Source organism: Schistosoma mansoni (genome assembly GCF_000237925.1).
Source record: "Schistosoma mansoni, WGS project CABG00000000 data, chromosome 3 unplaced supercontig 0192, strain Puerto Rico, whole genome shotgun sequence".
NCBI classification, from domain to species: domain Eukaryota; kingdom Metazoa; phylum Platyhelminthes; class Trematoda; order Strigeidida; family Schistosomatidae; genus Schistosoma; species Schistosoma mansoni.
The window spans coordinates 418012-437754 of record NW_017386013.1 but is presented as its reverse complement, the minus strand read 5'-3'; the positions used below and the strand labels follow the sequence as shown (position 1 = coordinate 437754).

The 19743-nt window shown below is 31.4% G+C and overlaps 1 protein-coding gene across 1 annotated transcript; it reads right to left on the bottom strand.

Moving 5' to 3' along the window:
* Positions 1–101: 101 nt before the first annotated feature.
* Positions 102–10979, bottom strand: Smp_125940.1 (hypothetical protein). The gene is made up of 5 exons (XM_018791202.1): positions 10721–10979; positions 7845–8433; positions 6681–7814; positions 4736–4877; positions 102–916 (listed from the first exon to the last, which is right to left on the bottom strand). Exons 2-5 carry the CDS (start codon positions 8298–8300, stop codon positions 486–488), a joined length of 2163 nt encoding a protein of 720 aa, XP_018645614.1. The 5' UTR covers positions 8301–8433; positions 10721–10979; the 3' UTR covers positions 102–485.
* Positions 10980–19743: the final 8764 nt, after the last annotated feature.

Here is a 19743-nt window from a genome sequence, read left to right as displayed (position 1 = left end):
CATATTTTTATATTCCTTCGTACTGAACAATGAAGTATATCTTCAATATTAAGAAAGGTGATGTTTTATCAGAGATATAAACATATAGCCATGAGCTCCAATCTGTACCCTCCCTTGAATAGGTATACAATATATGTTATGTATATCCGATAAAAAATGTAAGTAAGACAGCGTTATCAATAGTTATAAATATTGTAATATGCAGAAAAAAAGTTAACTCATCTACTCAAACAAATAAACAATAGCAAATATCTAAGTCGCGGGGTATATTCAATTATATGAATTTACTTTTCTATGTATATACGTATGTATATATCCATGCGTGTACGTATGTATGCATGGATGCGTTCATACATTTTCTCTATGAACTTATAAACACAATATATTTTTATAACATGTCAACTGTTCATTTGTTTAAATGTTTATTTCATTTCAATTATATTTGATTTAACGAGTTGAAAAAAAGTGAGAGAAAAGAGCCCTAATCAGGATGATTCTATTAAATGCCAATAAGTGAATTTTTTTGTTGATCCAAATAATTGGTTATTACTTTTCAATTGTTTTAACTCTTTAATTAAAGCGTTCCACTGAATTGATGCTAAGTTATCGGTTAATTTAGTCACACCAATTGAAATATTTGCCACACGTCTTAAGTGATTCGATGTATCTGTTCGTGTAAATATTTGTAAAATTATTCCAATATTATTATAGTTTAATAATCGATTCACATCAACATTTACTGAAACATGTTCGTCATCAGGAAGTGAAATATGATTGTAAATGCGGAATAAGTCATTTTGATCAGTGCTTTTCTCTTCATCAGATGGTTTTGTTTTATCAAGGCGAATCGGTTTGCATCGTACAACGGATAAGGTTGTATTACCAAGGCAGAATAATGCTTGAAACATCATTTCAGCTAGAAAAAAAATCAATAGTATTAACATTATAAACAGTGGGCTAAAGTTAATATGTAATGATTTCATGAAAAAAATACTAAGCTCATTTGCATTAGTTTTTTTGAATCTTCCCATTGATGCTTAGGACGGCAACTGATCAGTCTCTTTTGTCACGTGTGCATCCTGTGCGGGTTGCTTTGATATTGACATTTAGTCACAAACATTATGAACAGAGATGGATGGTGGAGTCCAGGACGCGCGTTTCTTCCTATTGAGGACTAGTCACCTACATTTAACTGCATCCCAGAGTTGCAAACCACTCTGGGACTCCAACCCAGTATCGTTCGTTTCAAATATCATCACGTTATCCAACTAGCTATTGATTCCATATAATCACTGGCTTGTTGATAACGCGATAAGGTTTGGAGCGAACAATATCAGGTTGGAGTCTTGGAGTGAATATCAACATCCATTTGACCAGTCCGAAATAAGAAGAGATGCGCGTCCTGGGTTCCATCGTTAGTCACCATTCATCACTGCTTATAAAATATTAAGTTAATTTGATCAGTAAGTAGTTTGAAGTTTTCTGCTTAATAATTTCAGGAAATGTTTTGAAAGTTATTAAACCCTAGAAAAAGTCTACTAGTTTTTGCTTTTAATCGTATTTTGTAGTTGAATGATGAATTTATCATGCTTGTCAACAAATCTTTATCAGGTCTCATGGTTTGGGAAACAATTCCTTCAACTGCATAAACACTGGTTACATAATAAAAGACCAAAGAAAATGGTTACGAGCTGTCGTTGAGTTGCTTTTTAGTGGAAAAATAAATCAATTTTTTGTTGAACTCACTGATATTATATGGAATATAATAGTAATGATATACTTCTCCTTATGTAAGTTGTTTGGAAATGTTATAATATAGTAGACGGTGGATACTGCATTCTTTTTTGTCGTACTTTTTTAATATAATTACTTGTTAATAATCTTTACTATATAAATTCTTCCTAGTACATCCAAGTGTTCTCACAAAATTAGATGTTGAGGGAGAGTGTCCAGTGGTTATATTAGGGTGCTTTATTTAGAAAAATAAGAAAATAGCGATTCTAAACCAGTGTTTTACACAAGCTTTGGAATTTCAAAAAAACGTTTGGGGTACAAACTTATCATGATCATGAGTTACAATACATTTCCTGGTACTATTTCATTACATTTTGGATCAAGCGTTGAGGTCGCATAGCGAAAATCACTTCATCTGGCCTTAATGTCTGAACAGTATAACGGCTCTCATAAAAGGAAGAAAAAAATATGCTACCACAAGTTGATTTTCCCACTAGACTACCATATTTTATGGGCTACAGTTAGTGATACTAACTACTTGTTCATATCAAAGTGGTTTAATCGATTTCCGAATTTTCATTTGAATAGCTGGAAGTCAGCAGACTTTACAAAACTAACAACTTCCTATAGGCACCAACCGCAGTAGTTTGTAAAAACCACTTACCCATAGATTAGTGAAATGACTGTGGAGTGATTATAAGTAGTAATGGACACTTAAGTAACGAAAATAGGGAAGGCAACAACTAGACCTATCATAAAACACTCATTTGAATGAACTGCGAAGAATAAGACCGAAAATAATTTGTCAATAAACTGGGATCGAAGAAAATCATTGATTTACTATTAGGCCGGAGATGGGAAACGGTAACCCAATCTGTTAGGAACCAGTTTAACTGGTCCCCAGCTGATTTCCATCCTTCGCCATTCACTAACAAAGTGATTAATATACTGTTAGTAACAGAGTAGAAAAATGGTAGCTAATTCAATCTGCTATCGATGACAGTTGTCACACTCCCGACTAATTGAACTTCATTGGTCACGTCTTTTAACTAAAACTTCTGAATGTTAACTCATCAGCATAAGGGTTAAACCCTCGCCACGAGGCTTGAAGACTCTATGTTCGATCTTTGACAGATGTCGTAAATGAAAAACAGAGCAGTCCCACAGTAGTATGAAATAGCTATGCCTCTCTTGCCTGTTTTGTACTGTTTGCTAGCTAAATTTAATTCACGATGGAGAGCTGTATGCTCAATAATATCTATAAACATCTATGCGTAATAATGACATACATATCGTCCAGGTGATGCACGGTTTCCGAATGATCTAGAACAATTTTATTATTTGAAGGCATAACAAATGGTTTACATGAAACACAGCTCATATTAAATTTTGATCCTTTTCATACTATCTTTGAAACGAAATAGGAAATACAACTAGTCTGTATGGCTTTTTGCTTGCCATCCTCAAACAGTTCTTTGAACCTATTAAATATTTTGTTTCCCTTTGTATTATAACTTGCTATTTCAAAAGAATTTTATCCTCTGTACAGTTGAAATAATTTATAAGATCATCCACATCTCTTGACATAAAATCTAAGACAATGTTTTATAGAACGACCCTTTTTGAATGCAAGTGTGGTGTATGTATGTAGTAATATTAGGTGTTATAACACTGTCATTTATAAGCTAAATAAAAAAATTAATTTTGCAATGGTCATTTAGGCTATTTTAACGGTGCAAACATCTTTTGAGAATCCCTTTCGTTATCGTTAGTTAATCATAAACTTTGCCTTTAGTAAATCAATCATTTTGCTATTGTAGTAGTGTACATATAACAAAAGTCTATTTACTCAGTCTTCTCTATCAATCATTTTGTTGCAAAAAGATCAAAAACATACATGAATATAGTTATCCTCGACTTGTCATTTAAATCTCCCTTCTCGTTTTCTTCTGTTCCTAACTTTTTCTTTGTAATATTGGGGTGTGTTACTTATATCGACACCACTAGTTTATAACGCTAGTCAGGACTAGAATTTCGGGCAGCAGAAGCTCAAGACGATCGAGGAGGAAAGAACGGAAACGGAAAGCAATCGGTATGGAAATGCAGGAGCATTAAAGTCTGAGACAATTGGCTGATATTTGCAGAAGGAACAGTCACATTTAAGACAAGTGATTGACATTTTGCAAATTAAGTATTCACTGTATGGTTCTCAGATTTTACAAAGATGTTCTGTAATTTTGTCTCCACTTGTGTTCTCATTTACTACAACATGAACTTATGACTGGATTAGGATCACACAACACTGTACTGCTAACTTTACTCCTTTCTAATGCTGAAGTTTCAGTCTTCTAACTCAGTAAATACTCTATCCTAAAAGCTTATCTATTATCTAATTTCGTTTAAAAATGAAACAACTTGATAATACTATCAAAGGTCGTTAATATTGATTTTACCTAAACAAATTTGTTCCTGATAATGAAATCAAACACTTTCAATAGTCTTTCAAAGTTCTACGGACAATAATATTAACCATGATGTTTATATTATTCCAAACCCAAAAGTGGCGTCATAAACCAAACTAAACTAGAATTATTAAAGTGTATAATTTATCTTCCACCTCAGAGGTTTGATATTTTTCCTTCTACAACACACATACTGTTATAGTTATCACATTTTATTATTACATTTCTTATTGATCTTAACACACAGGTTTACAAGTTCAATAATATTTTTCAACATTTATTTCATGAATAAAGCTGTATTTTATATCGATTTCATCGATTTGATTGTTGATTTTCCCTATATCTTATGCTTGATATTATCACCAAGTATTTTAATAATGTTTTACTTAAAAACAATTATTGAATTACATCTGTTCAAATTGTATATCAAAATATTGATTATTGTCAATGTATTTTAAAATGATTTGTTTGAATTCTTTATTAATTTTTACAAAATATGTCCCACATTAGAAAGTATTAGAAGCTTAGTTATAACTTACTTTCATTTTTTAAAATTTTCACATTTTTCATCTCTTCTATAAAAATGTCAAAGATAGAAGAATCTATTTTGTATTGAATAGTTACTTTCACCAAAGATTTTTTTAACTCTTCAATTTGCGGAACTTCTGAACTAACATTTGGCTGAAATATAAATAATACTTCAAGTAGAAATAATGCAAAATATTTGACAATTTATTTGTGTGACTATGAAATTCACCTTAACATCATAAACCCTTTTTTTTCATCACTATTTAATTGATCACAATTCTATATTGTGTCAACATTACGAAAAAAAAATAATAAATAGATATTCTAATCATAACGAGTTTATTTATTTCTAATTATTATTGCATTGATTCTTCTGTGAGTGAATTTATTTGTGAAAGTAGTTCTTAAAATCCTTTAAAGGATTTTATATGCGAGAAAAGATTTATCCTAAATCTAAAAGAAAATGAAATTCGAACAAATGTCGTATATATATATATATATATATATACAGAGACAGAGAGGGAAATAATTTCAAACTGTATTATCTACGTAGTCAAGTAAAGAAATAGCCTAGTATTGGAATCCAGTACATTGGTTTCTTTCTATTTAGTGTTTGTTATCTTGATGATCCTTACAGCAGTAATCGAACCAAATATGTTACGTCTCAAACTCTGAACACGTTATTCACTGAACTACTGAAATTTGATAAGATTTATTTCAGTCAGTTTGGTGTATTTTCATTTTTGATCACAGAATGAAATGAGATTATAAATAATTTCGTTATAATTTTTTAAAGATTTTATATAACTATTTTTAAGTCATTTATAGCGGTTTCCAAATTGATAAAATTGTATTAAATTCAAAAAAGTCAAACGGTTAGATTAAATTGAATTTTGACTATAAATAAATTAGCTGTTTGTTAATATTGATATTAATTATTTTGAGACTCTCATTTAAATACTGATGAATTATATGTTTATGTGAAAGGATTCCTGATATTCTGAGGTAACTAACATCTATGATAAATGTAGTTGATTTGACTCAAAAGTGACAGCAGATATGACCACACGTAACTATGTTTAGAAATAATCATATTTTGAAGTAGTTGAATGTAAGGAAATAATGTTCGTTGACTTCCGGTTTAATAACTCAGTAGTTATCTATACGTTAAATTATTTTTGATTAATTGTTCTGATTTTGATTTGCAGCAAAAAATTGGTGAAATAAATCTATTTTAAATAAATTTAAATATCTAAACTACCTGAAAGAAAATTTTAATAAACGGTTAGATCGTTAGTTGTTTTACTTCGTATTTTCTTGACTGGTATTCAAATCGTATAATATTTAAGTACCCTGAGTGATCTCTGAAAACACGGCTCTAGCGGAATCATAATTGTTTATTAAAATTACACTTTTGATTAATCATAGTCACTCAGTAAAATATATGCATCCTCTATAAACATTAGCTAACTATAGACTGTTTAACAACGGTTTTTGTATTTAACACCATAAATGAACCGAATAACTAGTAATGGAAAGATGTTAACATGTCAACGCTTTTTTCAGATGAGTTAGAAGGTTTCCATTAGTGTATCTTATAAAATGCGTTCAAATATGCTACTACAACTAGTTAATTTTTAGTCCCTCATGATTATGAAAGAAATCTCGCTCATATTCATATGGAATCCGTGATTCATGATTTGTGCAACTAGTCATCCGTATGCATCAACTCATCATCGATTCTCTTTCATACATGTAGGGGTTTTCAAAAATATTTTGAAGGATAACGTCTTCTGAAATCATTGAGAATAATTGACTGCTTTCTCATTTGAAATCAATCACCTTATTATGAATTACTATTAAAACTGGTCGATCGATCAAAAATATTCACAACAAAGTGTAAATAATCTTTGGTGACTACTTGAAAACATCTGAGTAATATAAGACATCATTTACCAAAGTTTTTCCATCCTCGAATTGATTTTCTGTAGTGAATGGATATACCTTGTAATTTCTGGAATCACTTATTGAGTCATTGTTATCACAGTTTGCTATTTTCGTCTGTCTACTTTGAAACTCTGGTAATTTTCTCAATTCCTGCCAAATATTTTGCATTTTTTCGGGACAATTAATTAATTCATGTTGGTTTAATTTGTAAAACGTTACACCAATACATCTCATCTCTTCAGATATCATATTCACTCTACGTAGACATCTATCATTTCCATAAGGATATGAATGATGATATGAAACGACGGAATTATTACGTCTTGGTATTCTATTATTATTAAGGTTGGTAAATTCATTCACTGTTGTTGACTGGAATACCGCTAAAACTAATTCAACACTATCTAATTCATTCACCGTGACCGAGAATAAGAATGATTGATCGAAATTTGGGTTTAATGAAGTTGAAACTGGTTGTGTAAAATAATTTTTATGGAAACCTTCACTTTTGTTACGCGAATTTATTCTCCCTTCATTATCTTCATCGTCTCCTGCTATGTAAATTGTAGAACTTTTATTGTGTCTTAAACGTAAACTTACAACAAAATTAGTTGATGTTTGACTTGGTAAAATATTTGAATTTTTAACAAGATTACTAACACCGATTAATCGGTTAATTGTTACATTTAGTATTCCGACAGTGCATGTATACGCCAATGAAAAACATATATGTCCATTTGTATCTGGATTCGTCGTGAAATTTGTCCACGTATTATTGTCTAAATCTGTTTGATTTTTCAACGGTACTGTAGACAAGATACGCATAACAGGATCGAAAACTTTTTCAGTACTACTTAAGCGACGTTTAACCTCTGACCATACAGATTCACTTGGTGATGATAATGATTTTTCACTTCGAAATAATGATTTATTGAATTTTGTACTGTTTGACCAAAGATGTAAGTTTCCGGCAAGATTTGAATCACTTAACTTTGGTAAATGAATCCCTTTTTGTGTTTCTTTATCAGATGATATTGATTTTTTATTGTTACTTATCTCACTGTTTTCATGACTAATACTACTAGTGTGACTTGCACATTTAGTTGTACAACTTTCAGAGAATGCTCGAAGTAATCTCCCTTTCTTTGTAACCATTTTACAATCTGGTTGTACCGTTTGAAGTTTGGTAATATTGAATGGTGGATTTTGTAAACCAAAAATAAGTCTTGTTGTTTTATCACTAGCGACTGGTAATATTTGATCATTCTCATTTGATTGATACGATGACATTTGTTGTAAACTATATCTTTGTTGTCTTTCTTTATATCTCATCATTTCTTTGACTGTTTTTAAACTTGTATCACCAAATGAATCATATTCCGAATGTTCAGTAGTACTAATACCACATGAATAAAGATTCATCTCTTTATAGGCATTTTTATCAAAGCTATACAGTCGAGCAATTTCTTTTCTTGCGTCTTTATTATTTGACTGTTTATTTATAGATTTGACACGTCTTGTACCTTTCATAGTCTGTCTTGAATCGGGATAAAATATCAAATACCAAAGAGCTATGAAAAATATTACAAAACATAAGAAGATCACAGCTAGTAAATCAGTGTGAAACATCGAAATTTATAGAATTTTTCAAAGGTTCTCTTTAAATATTACTTATCAAATGTTTAGGTAAATATTCAATGGTGTGTTTGAAAATGAGATGTATTGGTGTTATGTTGATTAACTTCTTGAGCTTTTGACGAGTCTAGAATAAATGAAAATGAAAGAACGATTATTTAGTATTGACATCTATTAGAAACGTTTATCTTCATAATAAATAATGTCAGCTATATGGTTTGACATTTATAGTATGGTATTGTTGGGAAAATAATAATGAATATTAAGTACAAAAAATTATGGAATAATCTTAAACCTACTGTGGTGTGTGCTACCGATTTCGACAGATAGAAGTAATATTTATCATGAATCGAAAGTGAGATGCCTGGTGACAGAAGGTTAACAAAATCGAATAAAAGAGAACGAGAACAGAGAATGATTGCTGTAGAAGTGAAGAAACCATAATGCCTGAGACAATTGATTGGCATTTTACAAATGAACTATTTACTATATAGTTCTCAGATTTTACTAAAGCATTCTGTAATTTGTGTGTTCATTTACATTTGATTGTTCCCACTTGTGTTCCCGTTCACTACACTACTAGCAAACTTTCACTCCGTATTGCTCAACATTTGGAAGGTTACTATTCAAATTTCATTGATAGTAACTATAACTAATACATCTTACACCTGTTTAGTTTCTATGCGCACTTAGACACAAGAAACTTTTACTTTTGTTTGTATACATATGATATAAAGTATTTGATTCACATATCTAGGATTACTACTAACATAAATACAGGTGTACATTGATTTTCATTCAGTGGTTAATCAGTTTTAATTTCTAAAACCTACCTCCGGTTAATTGAAGACTTTAGTGATTTCGCATTTAACAGACGGCGCACAACCCGAACTGATATCTCACCCAGATCACCATTTTCCTCACGAATGTGGATATTGTTTTTATGAATGTTAATGATCGCGAAATTTAAATACAAGGATTTCAGCTGATTCCTTTCAATTACCTAAATTCAAAATTCCGAAAATTTACCGAAAAACGACAGGATGTTAGGACTTTTAATGATACTATCTTGAAAACACATCTTTTATTAGCACTAACCACTCGAAATTTTATTGATTGATAAATTGTCTGTGTACACTTGCGATAAAGTTAACTGTTACAACCAATCACTATTTCACTGATTATTTTCAGTGATACACATATATCTGTTTTAAATTATCTATGGCCTTTTACTCAATACGCACACCTTTCTTCCATGCCAAATTTATGATGTTTTTCAACAGATATTTTCGGATATTCAATTATATTAAATATGAAGTCTAGAATCTGCTTTATTTCTTAAAACAATTCATATAATAGTCAGCAATATTTATATCGAAAGCATCTGTATTAAGTTTTCTTATCGCTTTCTCATCTGCGTGACATTTTTTTGTAATTTCCTTTCATACACTAACATTTATAGTAATTGAATACAAAACGTTTTGATACTAAATATTTCATAATATCTCATATGAAGACACAATAAATATAGTGAAGAAAACAAATTGATTGTTTACATTGACATTGATAAACGATACTTCTAGTTAATTTTAGGCTACAAACATGAAAGAATGTAGTCAGTAATTTTCTACAACAGTCAACCCTACAGTAAATGCAAATTACACTTCAGAGTTTTATTCAAAATATGTAACATCTTTGTGTAGCAGAAAAAAATGAACTGTCCAATACTCGGTGAGATAATAAACCTTTAAAGGTTTAAATAATCATAATAAAATTTATCGAATTATTTAAATCGGTTATAGTCAATATTATCTACTGCAAATCAGTAGCAGACGATACGTTTTAGTGGCAATTTGCTCAAATCATGAATTCTTGAAGAGAAATATACTAATTCAAGTTTAGGTACTGTGTGTAATACATTGCACTGTAATGAAAAATAACATACTCGCGATATCACAATTTGTAGAAAATTAAATTTAAGTCGTTTCGTGACTTGACGTAAGTCGCTTCCTCAGAGAGTATACAAAATCGTTACTGAATAACCGAAAAACCTGTTTGTTATCATTTGATGTGTAACTAAATTTCATGGTATTCAAGGTTCGTACTGCATAATTTTTGAAGTATGTTCGAGATCGGTTCTTTTTTTTATCGGTTCTCTGAAGAAGTGATATGTATTCAGCAACAAAATGCTGGAGATTCAATTTTATCACGCGTTGAAATATCATAAAGATATTATGTTTTTATTATGACTAACTCACTTAATATTCAATTCATTTGAAATTATGAGGTCGAACCATATTATTGATACTTAGCACACGACACTGTTACATTACAAATATATTATTTTGTTTATTACTGAGAAGGCAAAACAAGACATTTAAGATTATCATTAACAATGTTAACTAATCACTTACATAAAATCAAAACATACTGAAAAATAGGATAATTCAGTAAAATAATCAACTGTTTATATTCCAGAATAAGTGAACAATTTCTGATAATTTTATGAATATCATGAACATATTTTTCATCTTCTGTACTCACAAAAATATAATTTTATAACTTCATATTTAGAACTCTATTGAGTTTGGTTAGTTTAGTGATAAAAACTCTTACATTCAAATTGATAACCATTTTGTTTTAAAGTGAATTTCAATTAGAAAAAATAAAGATGTACAATGCACCGTATATGTTTTTACCAAGTGACCTAACATAACCAATACTTTCAATTACAATGAAATTGATTGGGTATTTGCTGTTAAATTCTGATTGGTCATTTTTCATGCTTCTTATTGGCTGTAATGAATTTAATTCACAATGATTTGCATTTTCATTGAATTAAACACTGTTGTTGCTTTTAGCCTAGCTTGTCGTGTTTTTAGTATAGAAATATAACATGTGCATCACTTATTAATATAAACTTTCTAAAGCTTGCTTAATTAATTTAATTTCTATCCCAGTTTCTGTTCAAAAATGTTTTAATATCGATCTATTGATGGAAGGCATTCAAATATATATACTCCTTTTAATGGTATCCTTTTCATCAATTCACATGCTTTTTTCAGGATAAATATGATCCAGAGAACAGGTAGATTGTACTAAACAACGGAATCCCGGATCACATTTGTCTTACTTGGATCGTACTAGGTATAAGTGCCTCCTTATTGACCACAAACCTCATATTTTGTTGTCATTTTTTATGAAATACGCATTTCTCTGGTGAACCTGTTACTCGGTTTCTATATACGATATCAGCAATATTTTCCCACAGGTGTGCTGAGTAGTTGCGATTTAGTTTAACCGTTTAATCAAAATGAATTTTGAGTGTGAATACATTTTTTCAATCTAAAGCCTATTCAAAATGAAATACTTCTATAATCCTACTTATCTCAAAATAACTACCATATAAAATTAGCCGATAGCTTGGCACTCTCCTCTTTTTATAGGATAATTGTGTATTTTTATTTTGAAACACAAATATTAGTAAATAATATATATGTTGACATTCGAAATGAAACTACATTCATAGTATTCAGAGAACATATTACGAAATTTTTGACGCACTATAGTTTTTAGTCATTTACTATCTAAATTTTCCAAGAAAAACTGAAATTGATGACGTTTAAATATCGTAAGTTTATTGAAAATAGAACTTTTGACAATTTTATACCAAGCTAATGATCCGAAGGCAACGTACTCATCACCTAGCTAAAACATTACAAGTTTGATTACCGATAGAGTCTTGAATGTATACTTCTGAAGCTTCTCATAGTAGGACAAAAGTGTCCGTTGGTCATTGATACTCAACGGTTTTCCAGTCCACACAAGCGCGTGGCATAAAATGACCAGCATAAGTAAACACAATTAACTGATTTCAATCTAATATCATCAAATATTCAACTGTACTCATGACAGTTGAATTTTTATGGTTAAATAGGTTTTCTGAAATCGACGGACTGTCAACCTCAAGTTTACCATTTCATTTCTAACTACCTTAACATAAATTCATTCTAACATTGTGTGTGATTTACAGTTATTAATAATATAATCTAATGTGATGATTTCTTCCAAAGCGAGAAAGGAACGTAACTTTCAATATATCACCATCATATATCGAAATCAATAATGTGTTTTTTATGATTGGAAATACAACAAACAGTCTGTCACCAATAATACTAAATCCACTATTAACTGAGAGTTACTGTGCATATAAAGTAGTTATCAATTTATTGGTTAGAACAATAAAATAATCGTTTGTTTTTCACTTATTTATTCTATACTCTCGATAAAATTAAATACATGCTTATCAATTTGTATGATCGAGAACAATGGACAGGAAGTTATGAAATTGAAACTTGTACTTGTCAAAAATATCTATTTATGATCTTATGAAAACAAGTGGTTCTTCACAAGTTTATATCTGAGCCATTCAATTCGGACTTGAGTAACGACGTGAAGGTGTTGCTTGAATGATTCACATGAATTGTAGATGGAACATATGAAATTAAAAATTTGAAAACAGTTTTCTTCAGTAAAAATATTTTGAATTGCTGTTGTTACCATGTAAACATTAGCTCAAGGAGATTACAAGTCATGATTCTGAATTTGAAAAACTCCCAAACTTTTGCAAGTCTTTTTCAAATACTTTTGTCTCTTTTTTATCATACCACCAGTTTCAAGTAGACATAACCTGACGATATTATCGATTTGTCATTCAAATAGTTACTAACTGACTAATTACTATGTTGCTGGTGAAACCGAAAGAAATTTACATAGATGCAATAGACTTTGACCAGCACTTGAATCCAGGACTCGCACTGCGTTCTATTTCAGGCTCATCAGTTGAATATCCTCAAATCCCTGTGTTGTGTTGAAGAGGTCAAACAAGCATTTTCAAACAGTGATAGAAATTTCATACCACATATGCAAATGCATAGTTGTCTGAACTCAGTAGATCAGTAAATAGTGAGTTGGTATTTGTAGCTAAAGGCGTTGTATTCATTTCCTGGATCAAACATCAACTCTAGGATGAAGGTACATCAGTCTGACGAGTCTTAAATAAGACACAACTCCCTTCCCAGGTTTTAATGCTAAGAATAATCCATCTTAGCTTGTAACAAAAATGATTATATCAAGGCAGTTCAAACAGGATGCACATTTGACAAGAAAGATTCATGAAATTTCAGTCAAGAATATCGGTAAAGGGATAACATTACTCTTTTCTAACAATGATTTGTACGCAATTTATTAATTGCTAATATTGGCTACCGAGTTGTAATCCTATACCATGATAAACTGTCGAAGAAAGGAGTAATTTAAGTAAAAGTGACTCATGAATATATATGAATAATGATATAGTTGTCTTTTTCATCAATATAGGTGGTCATGACAATGTTAAGGTAAGTGACGCTCTGCTTTTTATCCACTGTTTAAGTTTTCAATCTCTACTATACACTCATTATTAAATAGGATTTATCATCAATGTTTTTTTGTTAACAAGTTTCCAATAATCCCTAACTATCAACACTCATTTTGATCGATAAAATATACATCTCGTTTTGTGCCAGTAAATCCTTTTCCCATATTTTTTGACTAATAACAATAGAACAATTAGTCACTGAAAATGTAACTGTAAATCAATTATATTGTTATTTCAGTATGACATTCACTTGTGTGGCTAACTGATATGTGCTAGTATCAAATAATCAATTATTAATATTTTTATAACTGTAATAATAAATATCTGCTTTATATCTATTTATTAGTAGGTGGAAGTTGTAATTGTGATATTAAAATCATTAAAATTAATATGAAGTGTTATGATAGTCATTTTCATAGTGATGTCAGATCTTAGACTTTCACACTAAACTGTTATATCCAGGTTATATTAGAAAAAAAAAGACGCTGAACTTTTTAAGTTATATTGGATTAACGTAGGAATTCCTTCATCAATTAGTTATTCTTGTGGGTTAATATTTATTCTTAATTAAATTGCTTGGGAAGCGAACGAAACGACATTCAATAACGTCTAAGTTTCCACTCAGTCGCGATTTTTTATAGTGATATCAATATTTTTTTGTTAAAACTTGTTTGGTGCATGTTTTACCCAAGCTAGGAAAAGGTTCATGTTGAAGAAAACATTATAAATGACCGTAAAAATTAAATTACCGGTTTTTGGTACTAGATCAAAAAAACGAATAGTTTATTATAAAATATATAATACTATCGCCACTTTCATAGATGAAGTTTAGTTCAGATTCTGTTTGTTTATTTTAATACTAGTAAGCTTGAAACTAATGTGACACACTATTGGATCCCACTACTGTGTCATTTACTCTCATAGACAAAGACCCTTGAAAATATTTAAGGAAGTCAAAATTATCAACTAATCCAGCTATTTGCACATAGATTAGACAATAGTTTACTATTTTCCTTTACTAATTTACAAAGTACATATATGCCATCGCATTAAACGGATCCGAGTATTTTGCTAAAACGAGTCGTTATACGTCGTACCATATTGATTTCCACTAAAGGAGAACATTTTATCTGTAATGATTCCAGGTTTTAACATGTCACTGAATATTTTCTGAAATTCCTTCTCAGTAAAACTCATTATCCGTGAAATATTTACCAAATAGATCTAACAGAAATTATTCCTTTTACTTCTATTTTCTTCTCAAGTCTTTCAAAGCAACTGTAACTTCCATATGTTTGTTGCCCTGGTAAATTTATTTTACGATACTTCAAAAGTATATCAGTGCATTAAATGACCATGAATGATTATATATTTCTTCGATAACTGATGAGATATGGACGTTTAAAGATATATGTGAATATTGTATAATACCAATAGACTTATTTTACGCTTTTCTCGTTCATTCGGTTGCTTGATTTGATGCAGTAGAGAGAAAACAAGAAGCCTAGGATTATACTGAATTTGTTAACAGTTTTAGATATGATATTTACGATTATAGAATATAACTGGTCCAAATATGGTACTTTTAAAAAATGATTGTATATTATAGCAGCTGAGAAATGTGAAATAATATATCTGCAATATTTTACACAGACGTCAATTCATCATACGCACAACTCACAAATAACAAAATAATTCAGCTATGATGAACTTTCAAAAAAGGGAAATTATTGACGAATAATTTATTGTGTGAATGCTGAAAATTTGGTAAAGGTAACATCTATTACGGATGATCATATTCACGTAAGGTTGCAAAACCGATCCTGTAGAAGACAACCTTCCTTAAAAACGCCAACCAGATTAAACAAATCAAATCATCTAAACTCTGCCCCGGGAGTTGAAGGAAGAATGATGACGCTTCAGGATGAAAGCCAAGATTCTTCGGATGTCACGAGGGCGATGCTCCTTCTAACAACCAGAGCAACAATTTTTATAGGTACATGGAACGTTTGCACAATGTGGGAGACCGGGATGACCAGTCGAATAACAACGGAAATGAGGAGATACAACTTGACGGTTCTCCAAATCAGTGAAACTCATTGGACTCAAGCTGGACAGCAAAGGATAGATTCGAGGGAGGTGCTGCTGTACTCCGGTCACCAGGAATAAAATGCTACACACACTCAGGGAGTTGCTCTGATGCTATCCAAAGAAGCACTAAATGCACTTATCGGATGGGAATCTCATGGATCCAGGATCATCAAAGCATCCTTCAAGAGAAAGAAGGAGGGAATCATGATGAATGTTATCCAACGTTATGCACCCACCGAATATAGCAACGATGACAATAAAGATCAGTTCCACTCGAGGCTGCAATCGATTATATTGAAGCACTTAGGAAAGGATCACATCAACCTGTTGGGAGATCTAAACGCCAAAGTCGGAATGGACAACACCGGATATGATGATATCATGGGACGACATGAACTGGGAGAGAGAAACGAAAATGAGGAGAGATTTACCACCCCATGTGCATTCAACAAATTGGAATATCCCCACACAAACACACATTGAAAAATCCCGAAGGACAATGGAAGACGTGAGAAGAAGAAGAGGAGCTGACATAGCTTCAGCTATATATATATATATATATATATATATATATTAATAATGACCTTAAAAGATTTACCACACACTATGCTTACTTTCTTTGGCACTTTCCTCAATGCAACAGTCTTTTCTCAAAAGCCCGTCAAGGAATAATGGAGAAAAGTAATGAATAATAGATAACATGCAAGAATTGACAAATCTTTAGAGTAATCGCGAATAATGCCAATAGTATGCAGTGTCTTTATACAGTAGGTCAGATGCAAAACTTTCTTCTATAACAATAAAACATGAAAAGACTATGAGAGATCAGAGGAAAAACTTATAACAAGATAAATAAATTTTGACAGTGTGTAAATCAAAGGATCTCTAATAGTATATGGTTTATGAGATTCCAAGAGAGGGTTTAGGTGCTGCCCATGTCTCAGGCTAAAGTTGACAATTTGATACTTAAACAGATTAGGTGTGACACCACTAACAACAGACCACCATTCAATGCGAGACAAGAACTAGTTCATTTCCAAGAGATGTAAAGAGGTAGAAATCAGCATACATACAGTGAGATCGTCAACATATTTGACAAAAGTGTTTTCTGCATGAGATCGCAGATCATGCGTAAAGGAGAAAAAAGGAGTTAGGAAGAGCTCCTTGTGGCACACCTTCATGATACAGTAGGGACACCAAACGCTTTCCTCCTGACAGCGTACTGTTCTCTTCCAGAGAGGTAGGAACACATTCAGTTGGTTATCCTGCTGTCAGTGTAGACTCTGATTAGCTTGTTAAGTAAAAGTTGTCTTGTAATAGGGTCAAAGGCAGAAGTGTAGTCCAGAAAAGCGCATCGAACATACTTCTTACCCTTTTCCAAGCTGAACACTATATTATGATGCAGAACAACAGTAGCAACTTAAGTGCTTCTTTTGCATTTGTATGCAAACTGATACAGATCAATGTGCTCTTTTAGTGCAGGTTGAAGTTGGAGTAGCAGTAATTTTTCTGTTGTTTTGAGAAAAAGTGAAGTTGTTGCTATGGGTCCAAACTTCACACTCTTATCTCCAGATACTTTCTTAGGTATAAGGATTATCTTTATCTTTCTCCACATCTTCGGTATGAAATTAGTTGAAAAGGAACTGTTGTAGATGCTCGTGGATGGATAACACAGAAAGTTAGTACACATTTTAATTAGGAAGTTTGGGATTTCAGCAGGTCCGAAACATGGAACGAATTAAGTTAGGCATCTTTGGACATCAGTTTCAGTGAAAACCGGAACACAACTTTTCTTCAAATCTTTGTATATAGTATTCATGACATCAGATGACTGAAGTGTGAAAGACTTATGTAAGTCATAAACACTCAGCCGATTATCACTTCTAATGTGCCTCTCGACTGTAAGTTCTTTAAATAGTTTCCATATACCTGAAGAGTTTTTGCAAGATAGGAGTTTCTGAGTAAACATCGGGTTCAGTTGTTTAATCTCTAGGTTTATTACATAATTTAGCTTCTGAACTTCAATAGGGTTTTTTCTCCTTGTAGATCCTTTCTTTTACACTCCGTAATCGTCTTGGTTGTGAAGATGTAAGTCAATCAAAACGTACAAAAATGATTTCAGCAGGACAACAAATATCAAAACAAAATTTAAGGTAACTATTTTTTGACTATCTTACAGTTTGGGAATTTTTAGTTTCTCATTAAATGAGCATGATTTATTTTATTGTTAACCATGCTTAAGTTCTGTTTATAAAGTAACCATACACATCTTTGCATGCTCTAGAGCCTTTTGCAGTGATCAGTGTACAAAAATGCGTTTCTACACATGGTGGCATATTTGCAAATATCTGGATCAATATTATGACTTTATTCGAGTATTTGCCATACTATATACTGATATGTTTACGTTAACTTGTAGACAGATTTATTTCGTCTAGTATTTCCCACCTCATTTAGAAAGTCGACGATTGTAAGCAACTGATTAGAACTTAAGAGAATGGCTTAAGTTATAGTTGTTTTATCCTAAATGTTGTTCTAACTCCTTGAAAAGTTATCAAAAGAAACTATATGTACTAAATTTGTTTTAATTCTATCTATCACCGTACGTGTAACGTTGCCATGAATCAATCAGGGTTGGGGTTCTCAAAATTCGTACTGTTATAAGTTATAATTTCTAGCAAGGACCCTGGGAAATTCAAAGTGACCTTTATCATTAGTGAGCTGAAAGTTATTATCCAGTAAGACAGTAGCTGTATTTCATTATGAATTGATATAATACTCACCTGTAATATTTAAGACCAACGGCATTGACAGAAATACGGTGAGTCACAGATGAAATTATTGGAATTTGAGCAATAAAATAAATTAATTGAAGTTTGAATTTTTTCACTAAGTGTTTGGCACTTCCTTTTGGACAGGACGGTTATTGGTTTAAAACATTATGAATCAGATTATCAACCAAAACGTTCCCGATATGAAAATTGTCAGTTATTGTTCAGAAGTATATAAGATTTGCATAATAAATAGTAGATTTCTTCAGGAAGCATAAACTGATGGTAACAAATGGTATTTTTTCAAAAAACAAGTCACTTGAGAAAAATGCCGTTTCTTATAAGCTGCAGTTAAAAATATATAACCTCGGAATTCCGAAAATATCATATTAATATAGTCGATGTAATAATCTAGCATAGTTTATAAAATCAATTATTTTATTATTTAAATAAAATTAATGTTATTTGGAATAAGGTAATTTTTAGTCTAAGTTCTGAGGAGATTGTTGAATATTTTTGAGACTGCGAACCAATTTAATTTAGATAAATATAGAAACCTGGAAGCTATGCTTAGTTGTTTCATTCTATTATGGGACTCTTGAGCATTGCATATTAATAAACCCGCCATAGGTGGTCGGACCCAAAACCTCCATTCTATACCTTTAACCCCTGGTCCAATTGTGTACACGTCTAAATTCACTCTGTAAACGATATTGCATGATCATCTTCTATTGTCTTCAGTGGGTTACTTCTTTATACCCAACACGCTTGAACTCCACTGATTACAGCTTCTCGTCGGGATTCCATGAATTACCTGTCAAAGCTAGTAACCAGTAAGCATATAATAATTATCATCACGAGGCTTGTCCGGTACTTCCATGTTTTCAACATTTGTCTAAACAATTGTCCGATTCGGTTCACGATCTCAATAAAAAGGTGATTTCTCAAATATTACTTGATCAATGGAAAATGAATTTAAATCTCTGCCTACAACTTTTAAAAAACTGAATTCGTAAAAATAAAGTTCAATTTAGTCTATGAAATGTCAGATGCTTAAGTAATATGTTTTTCATGAAATATCATTTCGCTTCCACGGAACTTTATGTATACATCAATAACCTCAACCAACGGGACTGTAAAATCATAAGACATCAGC